The sequence below is a fragment of the Engystomops pustulosus genome, chromosome 10 (genome assembly GCF_040894005.1).
Source record: "Engystomops pustulosus chromosome 10, aEngPut4.maternal, whole genome shotgun sequence".
NCBI classification, from domain to species: Eukaryota; Metazoa; Chordata; class Amphibia; order Anura; family Leptodactylidae; genus Engystomops; species Engystomops pustulosus.
Window position 1 is genome coordinate 16,948,553 of NC_092420.1, and position 16,847 is coordinate 16,965,399.

Below are 16,847 nucleotides of genomic sequence, written 5' to 3' on the forward strand. Positions count from 1 at the left end.
AGGATCCGGCCTGTCATCTAATCAGAGAGCATTCACCTGTAAATAGCTTAAAATCTGATTTTAGGAAAGGTTGTAAAGCCTTTCACAGCATGGAGTATCCATCTGTTTCCACCAGAGAATTTCTTCCCTGATAAGTCTATCTACCTGTTCTCGTCTTTGCAAATTCTTATCTGGCTCCTGCACAAAGAAGATAAAGTTTGTCTGGTGCCCATTCTTGAAAGCCGTGATAGCAATTTTCCACCAGTCATTTTTTTTTTATTTTTTGTGAGATCTATCTCCTCTATGTCATAGCCCCATGTGTTGAGCTCGGGAAAAGCTGCAAGCACCAAATAAACACTCAGGGCGGGTAAGTGCTCTTGTTTCCAGCAGTTCTCAAATTGGCAGATCATTCAGTTATCATATTACTAAAACACGATTAGAATTCATTCCAGGAAGAGTGTAAGTGCTCGCTGAAGGGATTCCAGGAAAGAAGAGACACCGAAAGGAACCTCCGAACAGGAGACCGGATGTAACCCAGGGGGGTGCCCTATAAGCTACACTACCTTGTGCCAGGAATATGTTACATATACATTGATCCATATCTTTGTCTAAGATGGGAACGTGTAGTCATATAGGGTACAGGTTCTCATAAATACCACCCACACTTGTATATATTACATCACCATATTCTGAAGACTATGATCAAACCTGTGCTAAACAACGTAAGTGCAGCACAATGACATTGTAAGTGCCCCCTAGATACATGGCATGTACCATACCTTCTGGATGGAGAGGAGCAAATCTATTTGCAGATTTGGTGCGTATCTGGCTATTCTAAGGCAACAAATCGAATCTGTATATTAACTGATTTCGGTTACATTCACACGAACGTGTGTCCGTCGTGCCGTAGCATGGCGGGCACACATCAGTGCATGGGAGAGGAGGAGGGGTGAGCGCTGCTCGCCCCCGCCCCTCTCTATAGAGATATGTGGCACCCGGTGCCGTAATATGGGGACAGGTAGTACATGTTCTATCTTTTCCCGGGTACAGAATGGCACGGTGCCGCACGTGTGCTGCTCCGTACCGCTCCGTACACCCTTTGATGGCCTATGGGGGACATATATACGGCGGCTGTATATATATGTCCCCCAACGGTCATGTCAATGTAGCCTTAGTTTAATAACAGAAGTCTCTCAGATTTGTTAAAATGTCCATTGATTTCAGTGGACTTTTTGGAGGTTTCAGTTATTCATTTTAGTGAAAGACTGAAACTTTAAAAAGTTTTGAATCTTACGAAAAAATTTTTGTAAGCTTGAGCAAAGTGAATCTTCAATCATTTGCTCATCTATACTGCATCCATCTTGTTGCTGATGCCAGAGGCTCAACTTGCCTAATTGTTGGTGCACCCCTGCTGAGGACCGTAAGAATAACTGAACAGTGATCGTCCCAAATTTTGTGTTGGAATTTATTCCCATACAGTTCATATTACCCTAAGCAAAAAGGGACTGCATGGGGCTACCCAAAAAATAAAAAGCCCCAATATATTCTGAGATGATAGAGCTCCTCCTAGACCCCAGTTCTATAATAATCCTAACCTATGCTTTAAGAAATTGAGACCATATCCTATTGTTGCGAACAGCCCCATGTGTACCCATAAAAGTACAAAACTGACGCCGGACCTCAGATATCTCAGATATATATTTAGACTCGATATCCAAGTGTAAGAAGATTAAAGGGCATCTAACATCCGTTTTACTAATGGTAGACCTGTCCTACTAAGCAGTTTTTGAGGAACAAGTCATATAACTTTATGCACTGCATTTGCAGCAATATAGAGTTATAAAAATTATGATAATTAGGCATCACTGGAGTGCCTCGTCTTTTAATTTATTCACACCCCATTTCAATACAAGTCCTGTGTGGTCCCGCTCATCACCTGCTCTATGCACTGTGGATGGGCGGTATCGGAACGGGGGCAGTAAATAATTCCCTTTAAGGATGAGGATACAGTGAGGAGACATCTGTCAATGTACTGGGTTGATTTGCCAGAAATCCAGAAGATGAAATGCCATAGATCTGAGTGTCACCAATGCCCAACACTCAGGCTTAATACTTTGGTAGACAAAGTTTTTTTTATTGTTTTTTTTTTTTCAAAAAGTTCTGTATCCCAAAGTTAAAAACCCATAAAACTCATGAAATTAATTAGAGAGCCACCCTTGCTATAGAGAAAGCAAATTAGCACTTCATTCCCATACAAAGGAACGTGTATCAAAGATGGCTGTGAATCATCTTTGACGTCTTCCGTGATTTGCCATCCTGGATTTGCCTTTTCAAATGTCTGATATTTTTTCTTTCCCTTTACAGTCATCATAAAGACAGTTCTCCAAACAGACCTTGCCCCATTCTCTTTGACAGATAAGATGATTTAGATGCAAAATTATGCACAAAGAAATCCTTCACAATGGTATTGCAGTGCAGCGTACTGGAAAAAATAAAAAGTCAACTGATTTTTCTTTTCCGATTTTTTTGTTTTTTGTTTTTTCATCAGACTGTGAGAACAAAGATGTAGGAATATTTGTCAACAGAGATGAGTTTTATGTAGTAATTTATCTGCATATATTGCCCTATTTTCTCTGGAAAGGGTTGAATATCCTTATTACAGTCGAAGCTGCCGGCAGGATTTTTACTTTGTGGTCAGATAATCATTGGCCGTGCTTTTTTAGGGGCTGAGACTTATTCTTCTTACCAAAATTGCTGCATCTGCTATTCATCACATTTGATTGTCTTGTTCTAATAGAACTAAGGGCCCCTTGGCAAAATAACTGTAGTCCTTTATAGAACTTTAAAGCAAGTGATCATTTTTCCGGCAACTCCCCCACAATGCAAACTGAGTAGACCTCATTCACACGACCGTAAATGGTGGACGTGAGCTATACAAATAGCACGTAGCTCACACCATTGACTTCTATTATACACGGTCACGGTGACGCTGCCATATCTCACCGAACCGTGACTGGATAGGGTGGTCGAATTGTAATTATAGAGCAATTATTATTCATGGCAGGACACCTTGAACGGACATGGTGTCCCAAGTGGAGCTCAATCCTCCCATGGCTGCCGGGCTTAAAGCAACAGCACACAATGCCCGGTCATGTGCTGATAGCCTTACATAGTCCAAATTGGAACCTCCTCAAGAGTGAGAATTACTCTTTGTAGCATCTCTCTGTTCTGATAGAAGAGCATCCTAAGTGGGTGACCACGCTGAACTCTTTAGTGAAAATGAGGTCCCTGGTGACAGGTTCCCTTTAAAGACAGGTTACAGAAGCTCATCACACCTGCAGTGCAAATATGTCTTTCTGCTTTCTCTAAGAATTTGCATTCCAATATAATTGTGTGTTATAACTTACCTTGCATCCTGACAGAATCCTCTGTGTAGTCCCAGGAGTTGGGTTTTGGTTTGACTTGTCTGTGCTGCTCACTCCTCAGCTTTTGGCCCCCACCTTTGTGCTCCTGTACAGCTCCTCCATCCTGCTGCTCCTTCACGGAGCTCACAGCCTGGTGAGCTGACATCAGTGGGAGAGGAGCTATTCAGGGGAACAAAGGTGGGGGCTGAGAGCTGAGGAGTCTGCAGAACAGACGAGTCAAATGTTGTTTTTTGAAATGCATCCAAACCAAAGTCCAACCCCTGGGACTACACAGAGGATTCTGTCAGGAAGCAAGGTAAGTTATAACACACAATTATATTGTAATGCAAATGCTTTGAGAAAGCAGAAAGGCGTATGTGCACTGCAGCCGTAAGGGGCTTCTGTCACCTGTCTTTTAGTGAAAATGAGTTCCCTGGTGACAGGTTCCCTTTATCAGAGAACAAATAAAATGGCAAAATGCTAGCACAATACTTTGCCCAATAACGATGTACAGAAATTCTACAAAAATGTACAAAACTATAGGTAATAAGATTTGTAGTTCTTCAACCAGTTGGGATCACAGGTTCAGGCCATGGCAGTAAACAGTTGCCCCTTTTGCAATAATATAACTATTCTGAGCATGTACTTTGGAAATAAACTAGTTGTTTTTGTCAAGTTCTTAGTTGTGACCTCCATCCAGTGTAAATCTGATGGATCTAATACATAGAACCCAAGTTCGCAACGTTCCCTTCCGACGGAATGACCAACTTCTTAGACCAAAGGTCATCGTTCCTCAAAGAAATGGCGTGACTTGCCCCTTCCATCATAATACTGGGTCTATGTCTACACTTCAGTGCATCCAGCAGCGTAATATTAAGAAACAAGCGTCTGAGGTTCTGGCTGTTATGTCTTGTCCTTTGGATTTCCTACAGATATGAAATATTTATACAGAATTAACTTCTATGGCCATTATGGTCCCTCCAATCTTCTAGACATCTGATGCTTTCATTCAACCCTTAGGAGACGTTGCTGTGTAATCAATGCATTCATAAATTATTGGTGGCATCTCATTGATCTTCATTTGCGTAGATGACTGCGTATTAACTTGAATAAGTACTTGACCTTTTTTCCTTCTCTGTATAGTGAAAAAATGTCTAATAAGGAGGCAGACATGGGAGTGGATGGGGGGGGGGGGGGGTTGTAGTGATTAGTATCTGATTTAGATGGTACGGACCAGATGCTGGCGGTGTAATTGATGGAACGGGATTGCAGCAGGCTCAGTTTTGCATATAAATTTGTATGTAATTACGGAGTCAAATTTTGAAGAAAAGCTTCGGCGTAACACATTGACGTCAGCGTAGCGAAGCCGAATTCCTGTCCTTCCGATAACATTATTTTCTTTAGAAAAAGGCAGAATCAGAAAAAAAAGTTTAATGGCTCTTTTTCTGTTTAAATGAAGTATATCATATGGCCACTAGGGGCAGTGTTGTCTGCCAGGGATTTCCATATCGAATATCATTTTGTGATTTTTTTTTTTTTTTTTATTGTATACAAGTAAATAATGTAGCAAACAAGTTGGAGCCCTGGAATCCAAAATCCATTTATGGATATCATAGAATCGACTCGCGTAAATGTATATGTAGCTGCAAGTTTGGTATAATAATTGTCACTAGTTTGTGATCGTGTCAGACTTGCCTTATAGATCCAATATAGCTGCTACTCCAGAACTTTGATCTTGTACTTTAGATGAAGGATTACTACTACTACTCCTACTAGTACTTACCTTATGGTTTTGATATTGCAGCACACAGATTCTCTATGGGTCCATATTTGTGTAATACTATATTCTATCGTAGAGCAATACAAGGCTACATATGGTTCCCTTATACGATCAAGTGCATGAGCACTAACAGACCCTATAGTTTTGATTTATGCTAGTGATATGGTTATATTGTGATATGTACTTTATGCTGGATTTACACCACATTTTTAGCTCTATGTTGTAAGCATATGGTTGGAGGATTCCCAACACAGCCTTACGACGGATGGCCAAGACGAATCCCACTATACCCCCTCCCACTCCTCCCCTTCCTGCCTGAGGAAGAGTGAACATCCACATCAGCCAGTGGTTGGTTGCTGCTGCTGATGAAGGTGCCCCACCCTTAGGGCCAGCCTCAAGTTTCAGTAGGCCCCAGGGCAACAGAGCCTCAGTGGGGCCCTTTCCAGTGATCTCATGTGGCCTCATTAAAAATTCATTAAGCTATTATTTTATATACAGCATCCTCATAATTCAACTATATACAGACCATTAATTGTTCTATTATATACAACCCCTCCTGGATTCATTTATATACAGCCCCTCTCACTAGATGCTGCCAGGCTGCTCTGGGCCCCGACACTTGCCCATGTGTGCCTGGTACTGGTGCCGGCCCTGCCCCCCTCTAATTATGTCACTGCCCTTCTATGGACCAGGACATCACTTCGGACCGCCCTGAGCATGCGTTCAATATAGGCAAGGGGAAGAATGCCTTACATTGCATCTGTACTCCATTGCCTCAAATGGCCTCCAACACGCAAATAAGTTGCTCAGAATCAGAAACATTGTTCAATCCTATGTTTTCCACAGTATATTTCATATACAGGCAGTCCCCTACTTAAGAACACTCGACTTACATACGAACCCTAGTTACAAACGGACCACTGGATATTGGTAATTTATTGTACCTTAGTCCTAGGCTACAATGATCAACTGTAACAGTTATCACAGGTGTCTGTAATGAAGCTGCATCGTTAATCTTGATTCTTATGACAACCCAACATTTTTAAAATCCAATTGTCAGACACCAAAAAAGTTCTGACTGGGATTACAATGATAAAATATACAGTTCCGACTTACATACAAATTCAACTTAAGAACAAAACTACAGACCCTATCTGGTATGTAACCCGGAAACTGCCTGTGCTGTGCAAACGGAAGCAAAAAGGATGCCTGCTTATAAGTCAGATTATACCTCCTCTTTCCTGGCTCTACACTGTGAGGATATATCTAATCGACATGTGACTGTAGCATTAGACTGGCCTAGAATTGGACCCCATGGCAGTTCCAGTTTCTGCTTCTATTAGCTAAACCACTTCAATGCATGATTACAATAAGCAATAAAAACACTTTAATTACCATTGTATCAACTCAATTTGAAAATGTCCTCCTTGCATTCCACATTGTTCCCTCCAGAGCTGTTGACATTTTGTACAAGCCCCATACAACCTTGTTTCTTGAGTCAATTACTGCAGGTTTTGCAGTAAACATTGGTATCAATCAAATGACATTTTATGATTCATGGTCCTAGCACATAATGATCGCCTAGGACATAATGGACTCCTAATGAGGTTTGCGATAACAAGATCTGTTGGGCATCAAGCTTAGGCAGCTATTTAGGTTTAAAACATATTTTGGGGTATTTTTGTTGTATTTTTATCTATGAAGAAAATACAAAATTATTTCAAATAATGAAAGATAGAAATCAGATTTTAAATAAAAAAAAAAAAAAATAGAAGCAAAAGAAGAATTCCAGAAATAACAATATTGAAAAATTTAGAAACGCATAATAAAATAATGAACTATCTTTGAATAAGTAAAAAATCTACGGTAAATATAATAAAATTACATTGTGAAAAAAAAAAATAGATAAAAATATATTGAAATTAAAAAAAGGAAAAAAAAGATGGAATTTGGAAAATAAAGATATTAAAGTACATCTACCACCAGGATGAAATATTGTATGCAAATTAGCCTGGGGGGCTCCAGGCTCCATTAACACCTATGAAGCCTGGAGACCCTCAGGCTCATTTGCATGTAGCCCTTCATCCTGGTGGTAGATGCCCTTTAATCTTATTTTCACAATATTACATTTCTTCTTTATAATTTTAATATTTTCAGAAAATCTTTCATATTCCATTTTTAGAATTTTATTTGTAATTTTTTTTTTTAGTTTTTTTTTTTTTTTTTTTGGTAGTGAAATTTTGTTTTGCTAATTTTTTTTTTCTTTCTCTTTTGTATATTTGAATTTGGTCTGGTTATATCCATTTTTGGGAAGTTCGGTGACCCATATTTGATATTGACGGAATGTTGCATTAACAAGAACATTTAGAACTGATTATTCAGCTCTGACAATCAATTAAAAGTTCCATCCTATTGATGTGGAGGGTAAATTCTGGTCTTGAAACCGAGAAGTCTTGCCTTTTTCTTCATGATTAAAGGAAACCTCTCTTAAGGAGCTGCTAATTATTATATAGAGGTTTTTTTGTCTTCCCACTTAGTAATTCTGCTGACACCATTCGGAGACTGATACTGGGATTTGGCAAAATAATGAAAAATTTAAACAAAATCTTGTTTTGATTTGCGGCAGAGATATATTAGAGAGAACGTTTCGCTTTGTCTATCGAAACTTTATTATATTATGTTATCTAGTTTTCTCAATTAAAAAAAGAAAAAGGTTTACGTATGTAAATACCACAAAAGAAAGATGGATACACTGTAAGCCATTTAAGGGCGAGAAAAATGTAAAAATTACAAACAAAAATTTACGTAAAATATTTGTAGAGTTTTGTACATGGAGATCTGATGATCTCTTGATAGAAGGATCTCCAGTTGTTTGTCACTCTTATAAACTCAGCCAAACCAGTTCCCTATGTTGTACTGTGGAGACCCATCCTGGTCGAAAGGGTGCTGTCTACACTTGGGAGTCTGCTCCTTCTGGAATAGATATACTGGTTTGGTTTTATTCCCGCATCATGTCATAAGGCTTCTTGTAGGTCATGCTTGATGTCAAGGGGGCTGCCTAACAAGTTAGCTAAAAGAGAGATGGTTTTCCTTATTCCAACCTAGAAAACTTCTTTTCATATTTTACCCTAGTGGCGTGTCCATGAGTATCCACACGCCAACATTGACGGTCTCTGTAAGGAGAACTCTTACTTCCTGACCCTTGTCGCTCTCATAGTAAGTTACAATTTGTTGTAAAGACCTTGCATTCCATTGTACAGTTTCCCCACAGCTCCTCCACAGGATAAATGAGGTATTGCACTGTTGGTATTCCACCATTCACCCATCCCCCCCTTTCCCAAGAAAAAAAAAGAAAAAAAATCTGTTATTAAATAAGGATTCTGAATGTTGCACCTCCTCCGCCTTGCTTCCTCCTTTATTTGGGTGCTTGAAAGTAGATTTTTCTAAATTTGACCCCTCCTTTACATTGAGGGGCTATGATCACAGTGATGTTCTAGCTTCTCTGGTTTAAACTCCAATCCTCAGTAAAAAAAATGGTTCAGTTGGTGCAGCCTAATATAATCTTAGTCTAGATCTATCTAGATAGGAGGCTGCTGTCTCCTAAATGGGAATTACTGGAAAATGTGTAAATTTGTCATATTCAGGGATTTTTGAAACAATGGTCACATCCTAAGTATCCAGAACAAAGGAGATTTATTTCACCAGCTGATAGTATCCTGGCAGAGTGTATGAACCCGGCATTTCTTTGTTGCCTATGGCCACCATGAGGAGTCAGTGTTGGATGGAATTGTCTATATTGAGAAAGTCTACAAAGATTCCCTTGGCTTCTAGCTCCACCCACTGGTAGTAGTTTTAATGTTATTAGAGAAAGGTTTTATAATCTGTGTTCATTTTGTTTTATAGACAAATTTATAAAATCTATAATCTATCTGTCAATGTCAAATATTAGATATCGATTTTATGACATGAAATAAAAGATAAATGTGAGATCTATGTATTTTCTATATTTCTAATAAGTATTTCTCTGACACATCTACCATCCATTCCTGACTATTTTATATTCATTTTTATTTATTCATCTTTTTAATGTCTCTTTTAATCATCAATTATATCTATCCATGCAATATCTCTGTGATGTCTGTAATTCTACCTATGTCATATCTATATAACTTACACATGAAAAAACGCAGCTCAACAAATAAAGGGGGGAATAAACCACCTGTTATTTGTTACCTCCATTTTTTTCTGGAGTGCTGCATATTTATTGCAATATCTGTCTATTCATCTATTTATCTATCCATATATCCTATATAAATATAATGAAATATTCAATATCTATCTATCTATCTATCTCATATCTATCAATCTCATATCTATCTCATATCTATCTATCTCATATCTATCTCATATCTATCTATCTCATATCTATCTCATATCTATCTATCTCATATCTATCTATCTCCTATCTATCTCATATCTATCTATCTCATATCTATCTATCTCATATCTATCTATCTCATATCTATCTCATATCTATCTATCTCATATCTATCTATCTATCTCCTATCTATCTCATATCTATCTATCTCATATCTATCTATCTCATATCTATCTCCTATCTATCTATCTCCTATCTATCTATCTCCTATCTATCTCCTATCTATCTATCTCCTATCTATCTATCTCCTATCTATCTATCTCCTATCTATCTATCTATCTATCTATCTATCTATCTCCTATCTATCTATCTCCTACCTATCTATCTAATCTATATAATAATTATCTAATATCTCTCTATCTTATATTTTAATCTTGTATACCCCCCTACTATCTCTCTATCCAATATAATTTCTTTCATATCTATTTACCTATTTTCTATCTCTTTCTATGTTGCTGTCTATCTATATCTCAATATCCTATACCTGTATTTATCCATCTAACTGTATAGCTCTCTCTTTTAGTTTTTCTATCCATCCTTCCATCTTTCTATGGAACATCTACGCGCTCTATCTATCCTCCTATTATCCGTCTATCCGCTAATCATTGTGTAGGTGATTGGGAGCTGTGCGGTGAGCACAATGCTGCCCCTGCACGGGTGATGATCCACCAGCCTTGTTCTAATGGAGCTGCCTGCCACATGTTTATTAACCTTGATGGAATAACTCCCCCCCACCACCCCCCACCTGCACTACAATCCTTGTCTTCTCACTTGCTGTAAAGAAGCCCCCATTCACAGCTGCTTGTATCTGTTGTTCAGTTTCCATTGGTCCAGTACAATTGACAAGCAGCTGGCGTCAAAAAAAAAAAAAGGAAATATCTAGATTTAATTGTTGGCCAAGTCCCTCTTAATCCGGGGGAAGCATTTGAGATTCAGTCCAAGTGCTTAGTTTTCCCAGGCCGCCGAGGTCTGTGTCCCCCCCCCCAGTCTCCAGGCTGCTGCAGCATCGCTAATGCAGATAGATTTCTGTCCCTCTCTCTCTTTCTCGTTCCCCCTCTTTTTTTTTTTTTTTTTCGCTCTCTCTTTCTCCTCCTCTCCTTCTCTTGTGTTTTTTTTTTTTTTTTCCGCTTTCTCTCTCTCTCTCGCACTCTGCTTTGATTCGTTATAAACAGACTGATAACTCCGATGCTGGAGAGAATCGGCGTGTTTTTTTTTTGCTACCGTGCAGATGGCTACATTAGAATGATATACCTTGGGATTTATCTTAGATGAACGTAACATTTGTATGCTAATGTTGATCTCTCCCTTGTTGCCGTTTTGCAGGACTGCCAGTCCCAAAGAAGAGCCCAAAGTCGGTGAGTCCCTATTTTATATTTTACCTATTTTTTTTATTTTTTTTTTAGCATGTGTTTTTTTTTTTTCCTTTGTTGGCTGTCGGATCGGAGAGGTTGTTAGCGCTGTTTTATGCTGTAGTGTATATTGATACCACGCTCCTTCTAGTACTGCATGATTAAAGAGCCGTATGCAGACAACCTTGCAGCCCCCCTGCTCAGCCAAAATGACCAGGCTGTTTCTTATCGCACCTATTAATCTTGGTAGGTGACTTTTTTTTTTTTTTTTTTGGTGCCAGTTTAATTCGGGAGGAGGTAGATGAAGATGGGGGGGTTGGGGTTGGGGGGCACTGTCCATTTCATAGTTAGGGGGGGGATAAACGTAGACTCCACCTTCTCCGCCTATTGCTTTTTGTCTTTTATATAATCCTTAAACATGCTCTACTCTTTTGGGACCCCCCTATTTTGCTGGATTTTTAGTTTTTACATTTTTGTTTATTTTTATTTTTTTCCGGGCATGACGTTGGATCACAATAGTAATTTTTTTTTTTTTCTGATCTGTCATTGATATTATAGACTGCAGGTTTGGGACCCCCCCCCCCCCCCCTCTACTCCCCCTCACCCACCCTCCTCTTGTACACATCATTATTTTTTTTTTTTTTGCCTTTTCTGGATGCAGCACTAGTCAGTGTCTTTCTTCAGGAGCCTACAAAGTGGTTTCTGTAAAAATAGCTTGCACATTATTTCAGAGGACGTATAAATAATTCACCAGCTCGAGCTAATTGATGGTCTGTTTTTTTTTTTTTTTTTTTCATTTCTCCAGCCGGTGCTCCAATATTTGAGCATATTTTATATGGTTTTTTTTCTTTCATTTTTTTTTCTTGCATTGCTTGTTTATGTGCCTTTTTGATTTATCCTTTATGATCCTTTTTTTTAATAAGTTCTCATTAGCATAAATTGCCCAAGTGATAAATATTCCTTTGCATCTAAATCAGTTTTCAGGACCTGATGCATCCTGGGTCTTTTGAGCAAGATTGAAAAAAAATAAAAATAAAATAAAAAAAAAAACTCTGAATTGAGTTAAATTACTAAAATAAATGATCTGATTCTGATGGCTTGAGGCATTTCGGGGTAGTCACGTGACCTTAGGCCTGAACCATTGTCAGTTTATATTAATGCAAAGAGAGAGAGTCTTCGTTTGTGCTCACAGCCCAATCACAAAAATGTCAAAGTATATGCTTATAGTTCTGCACCGTCGTCAGAAATCATTTAGCCCTCGGTGACAAGTGCACACGAACTGCCTCTGAAATAGCTGTAACCTTGTTCCTTTACAGTGTTAATCAAATTTTTAGGGTCAGCGTTTTTTCAACTTTTTGAAAGAAAAATGAATAGAAAAATTATATTTATTATTATTTATTTATATGTTTTTTTTGAAGATCGACATATTGTACCAAATCAATTTACGGTGTTAAATGTCGGTGGTTTAGAAAAAAAAAACACTGTTTTTAATTTGTGATTTTTCAAGGCAAGATAAATCCTGTGGCATTACTGTTAAGCTCCTTTTAGAGGTGCTTAGTGCTGGGTGTAATTAATGAGTTTGGCTGGAATTATTTTGTTGCCTTTTCCTTGATAAACAGTAGTTGTACATCCCTTGAAATTTTTTTTTTTTAAATTAATTTAGAATTTTATCTCTTATGTTGCTGTCCAATAAACAGGATAGATCAGAATCTATACATTTATAACATTTTATTTCTAATAGTTTTTTAATTTTTTTTTTCAGTAGGTCAACACAGGCTCATAAGATAAAGGCTATGATAAAAGTGCTAGGATTATTACACTTATTTTTTCTGATTCTGCTGTGGTCCTGCATCATCATTAAGCCAGTAATGGTTTATGTTAGTTTTTTTCTTTTTAATTATAATTAAATGCATTTGTCATACTATATAATGATCTCTCCATGGAGAACAGTTAAATTATCAGATTAAAAAAAATATGGTAATTGAAACACAAGATGGCTCTTACTAGCACTGAATATTTCAATATTTAGATTAGATTCCCGAAAAAAAAAAAAATTATTTATTATTCCAAAATCTTTTGCTTTTCAAATAAATCATTTTTTAATAAAACAAAATATCCTTTCTGGAAACTATTAACTGCACTTTTAATTCACGGAATACTTAATATTTCCTTTAATAAGTTGTTTCCCTTTAAGTGTATGCCCCTCCTCCCAAAAAAACCCCAAAAAACAAGTCAATAAAGGCTCCTGGGCCTCAACGCCCCCAACTATAATGGGGCACATTTACTTACCCGGTCCTGTCGCGATCCCGGAAGTGCGTTGTCCGACAAAGATGAAGTCTGACGCGATTCACTAGCATCGCGCGCCCGATATCCTGCATGTGTCGCTTCCCCGCTCAAGTCCAACGGAGTTCACCTTCTTATTCCCGGTGTATGTAAGTGCATGTCTTGCGACACAATTTGAATTTTAAATCCCGCGCTTAGTCCGAATCAGTCGGGTTGTCCGACGGCCCGCCCCCCCGATTTGTGGGCGCGATTGAGCCAAAATCCGATTGCCAAAAACCCCTGTTAAATGCAGCGGAAATAGTCGGGAAACCCGACGGAAATGCGCCGTGCGGACCCTTAGTAAATGTGCCCCAATGTGTCCTAGTATCTTCATATAATAAGATACTCGTATGTTATGGGACTAATAGGCCCCTGTGTGATATCACATCCTAAAGTTACACACCTCAACCAAACAAAGCGAAGTAGCAAAAAACCCAAAATAAAAGAAAGGAAGCAAAAGCATTTCCCGTAGCAGCTCAACCCATGTGTCTGTTTATGAAAATACAGTTCCCAAGCCTTAAATAGGTGGTAATGATAATGGGTGTGTCCCTACACACTGTTAATGTTATCCAATCAATACCAGACACACCCTTTTTTACAAAGTGGCCACACCCAGTTGTCATTATTTTTTTTATAAAGATGAACAAGGAATTGGTTGTTCAAGGAAATGAGAATAGAAGATCCAGGAATGATATTTTATGGGTGTTGCTTGTAGGTCGGTTTTAATAATGGAAATGGAGACGGGTCCACTTTAAATGGATAAATAAAAAGAGAAGCTGAAATTTTGTTGAGTATCTTGTGGATTCTTACTAAAACTTTACTGACTAATGCAGAATGAAAAAAAACATTCAGTGTCAGCAGCCTCATGGTGACACCTACAGGTCACAGTACAAATATTATTATTCCATTATTTGTTACATTTGTATTATTGTCATTGTATTATTTTATATTATGTAATGCACTACTATTATAGGTAATAAGGAGCTAAAAGAAGAACAGATCCTGGCAGAAGGGGCATGCACCAGTATGTCAGTGTTCTTGGTTTACTATCCTTCCTCCTGGTGGTAGATGTACTTTAGTGATGGTTTATGTTGGTGTTTTATAAAATTTCAGTATTGTTAGTATTTCATAACTCAGTACTTTCAGCAGTTTTGTAAGAAAGTCTCAACAGTAAAGTGAAACTTCATATTGGCTAGCAAGAAAGTCTTAGTTTTTTTTAATTGAGTCCAGCCTTATTACTGGATTCTAAAATAGACATATTAGATGTCATACTTGAATGGGGATAAGGTGCATTACCAGACGTGGCCTGTGGGCAGTAGTGGCACTGTTGGTTGATATTTTGACTATACACAAACCCCTTATAGGACAACATCCTTTTCATTGACTCTAACTCTCTATGGGGCTTTGGCCTGGTAATGGGGAGTACAGGTGCATTTTCATCTCCCTCTACCTGCCAGGTAGCTCCAATTCTTTTTCATCCTTTAATTGGCTGTGCTCCACTCTACCTCGCTCCATAATTCCTGGGCATTTATTATTTGTGGATCTTTACTGATGGATGGGGTCAAGCTGTCATCTGTAGCCCAGGACCACCCATCGAACATTAGAAATCCAGCCATGTTGACATTGATATTTTCTCTAGTCCTCATCACTCCCAATTAGACATAAGTGGACCCAAACTTTAAGTTCGGCATCCTGCGTTCATCAGCTCTGTCCAACCTGGACATTTTGCTTGATGAGCAGCGAAGTAGCCAATCGGCAATTTTATGAACCCAGCTAACTAGGCATGGCTGTGATTGGCCAAGTGGTGACACACCTGGTCAATCGCAGCCATGCCCAGTTCCTAGGGGCATAATAGCTGCCTAATTGGTTCCTCTGCAGCCCATTAGGCAACATGTACAGGTAAGACACAACTGCCGAATGGAGGACACCAAACCCAAAGTTTGGGTCCACTCATCTCTACTCCCAATGAATCAACTTTTGGCCAAATACGGGGAACAATGCCAAATCAAGGATGCAAAGAGGTGGGGGTGGTGGGAGGTCTTCTTTAAAGAGTTTTTTATTTTCAAAATGGCTACTTTCTCTTAGTTGGAGAATTATTGACCATAATGGCTGTCTCTTGAGATTATATCAGTCATAATCTGTAGATTTATTAGTATTGGATACTGGTTTTCCACGTGAAGTAGCCCTTAATAGGGTCTCCCTTACCGTAAATGGCATAACTATTAAACAAGAGCTCGACTGGTTATGACCGATGCTACAAGTCCGCACCTTCTATACTTGAATGGGGATAAGGTGCATTACCGGACATTGCCTAGGGGCAGGAGTGGAGCTGTCGATTGCTATTTTTGATCTCACTTTCACCCATTAAGGGTCAACATCTTAAAGATCAGGACTTTACTAGCATTAAAAAATATATACCGGTAGTCTATATTTCAAAGGCCTGTTTCTGTAAACTCCGTCAGTTTTTATTATACTTGAATACAGAATTTAGCTGAAAGTCAGGCCTTTTCCCATTGGACCTCACGTTAAAGCTTATGTGATAAGCATTTGTGGTGTTGCTTGGCAACGGGTAAGGTCATTATTTGTGGAAATAACCAGAGTGTGTTTGGCAATCTTCTCTGTCTCATCGTGTAATAAAGCCTCCAGAATCGTAGAGGAATCTTACACTCTAAATTCTTTCATGCAAACCCTAATACAAAAGATTTTGAAATATTTCATCATTACGGAAAATTAGCGTTTTAAGATGAGGCAGAAAGCAGCACAAACTAAACCAATGATGAGAAAGGAGGCGTGTCACAGGCTACTGCACACCCCCAGATCACTGATCTATCCTTATGGAAATGGGCTAAAAATAGTTAATCGTTACGGAACGTATACAATATGAGGTCAGATTGTGATATAGGAATTGATTTGTGTTTTTTTTTTTTTTTTTAGAGCAAAAAAATGTTATAAAGGTCTTCAAAAACTCATGTGTGCAATAGCAAAAATATAAAATAAAAATATAGTAGGATTGCTTTAATTTGGACTTAACGGGATTTAGAGGGTGGTGGATTATTGGATTTACATAGTGTTTGGCCCATTATGTGGAGAATTACAAAATATAATTTACAAAATTGACTTTTGAACATGATCCTCCGAGCTTCCCGCTACCAATGCTCTTTCCAGGAACCAGAAAATCCCCTTTTTTTTTTCTTGGGGCTTTAAAAAAATCTCAGATTTAGATTCACTATATCCTTGTTGTAGTAAAAATCAGCTTTCTGCACAATAATTTCTGCTTCATTTTTGAATGTATTGTGTTGGTACGCAACAGGAATCGGAGTTTAGGATGAGGCAGACGGCAGCACAAACTAGACCAATGATGAGAAAGGAGGAACGTCACCGGCTACTGCACACCCCATTTACCCATTTTCTAAAAAGTCACAGATCACAGCTCTATCCTTATCGAAATTGGCTAAAAAGGAGCTGGAAGGAAACAAAATAGTTACTCATCACTTGTAGCTACTGACTTGCGTTAAGCTGTTGTGTGGACAGACACTTCAAATTTAGCTAGCCTTTGGTCACCAGAATCAGAAAAA

General features: G+C 38.4%; 1 protein-coding gene across 9 annotated transcripts in view; it reads left to right on the forward strand.

The window, feature by feature from the left end:
• The window catches only part of MAGI1 (membrane associated guanylate kinase, WW and PDZ domain containing 1), a 351,260-nt gene that overhangs the window by 298,031 nt on the left and 36,382 nt on the right, over window positions 1-16,847 (forward strand). For all 9 annotated transcript variants that reach the window (XM_072127798.1, XM_072127802.1, XM_072127795.1 and 6 more), the window contains one exon: window positions 10,925-10,956. In XM_072127798.1, the coding sequence (XP_071983899.1) occupies window positions 10,925-10,956 (32 nt within the window). The remainder of the gene's footprint in view (window positions 1-10,924; window positions 10,957-16,847) is intronic.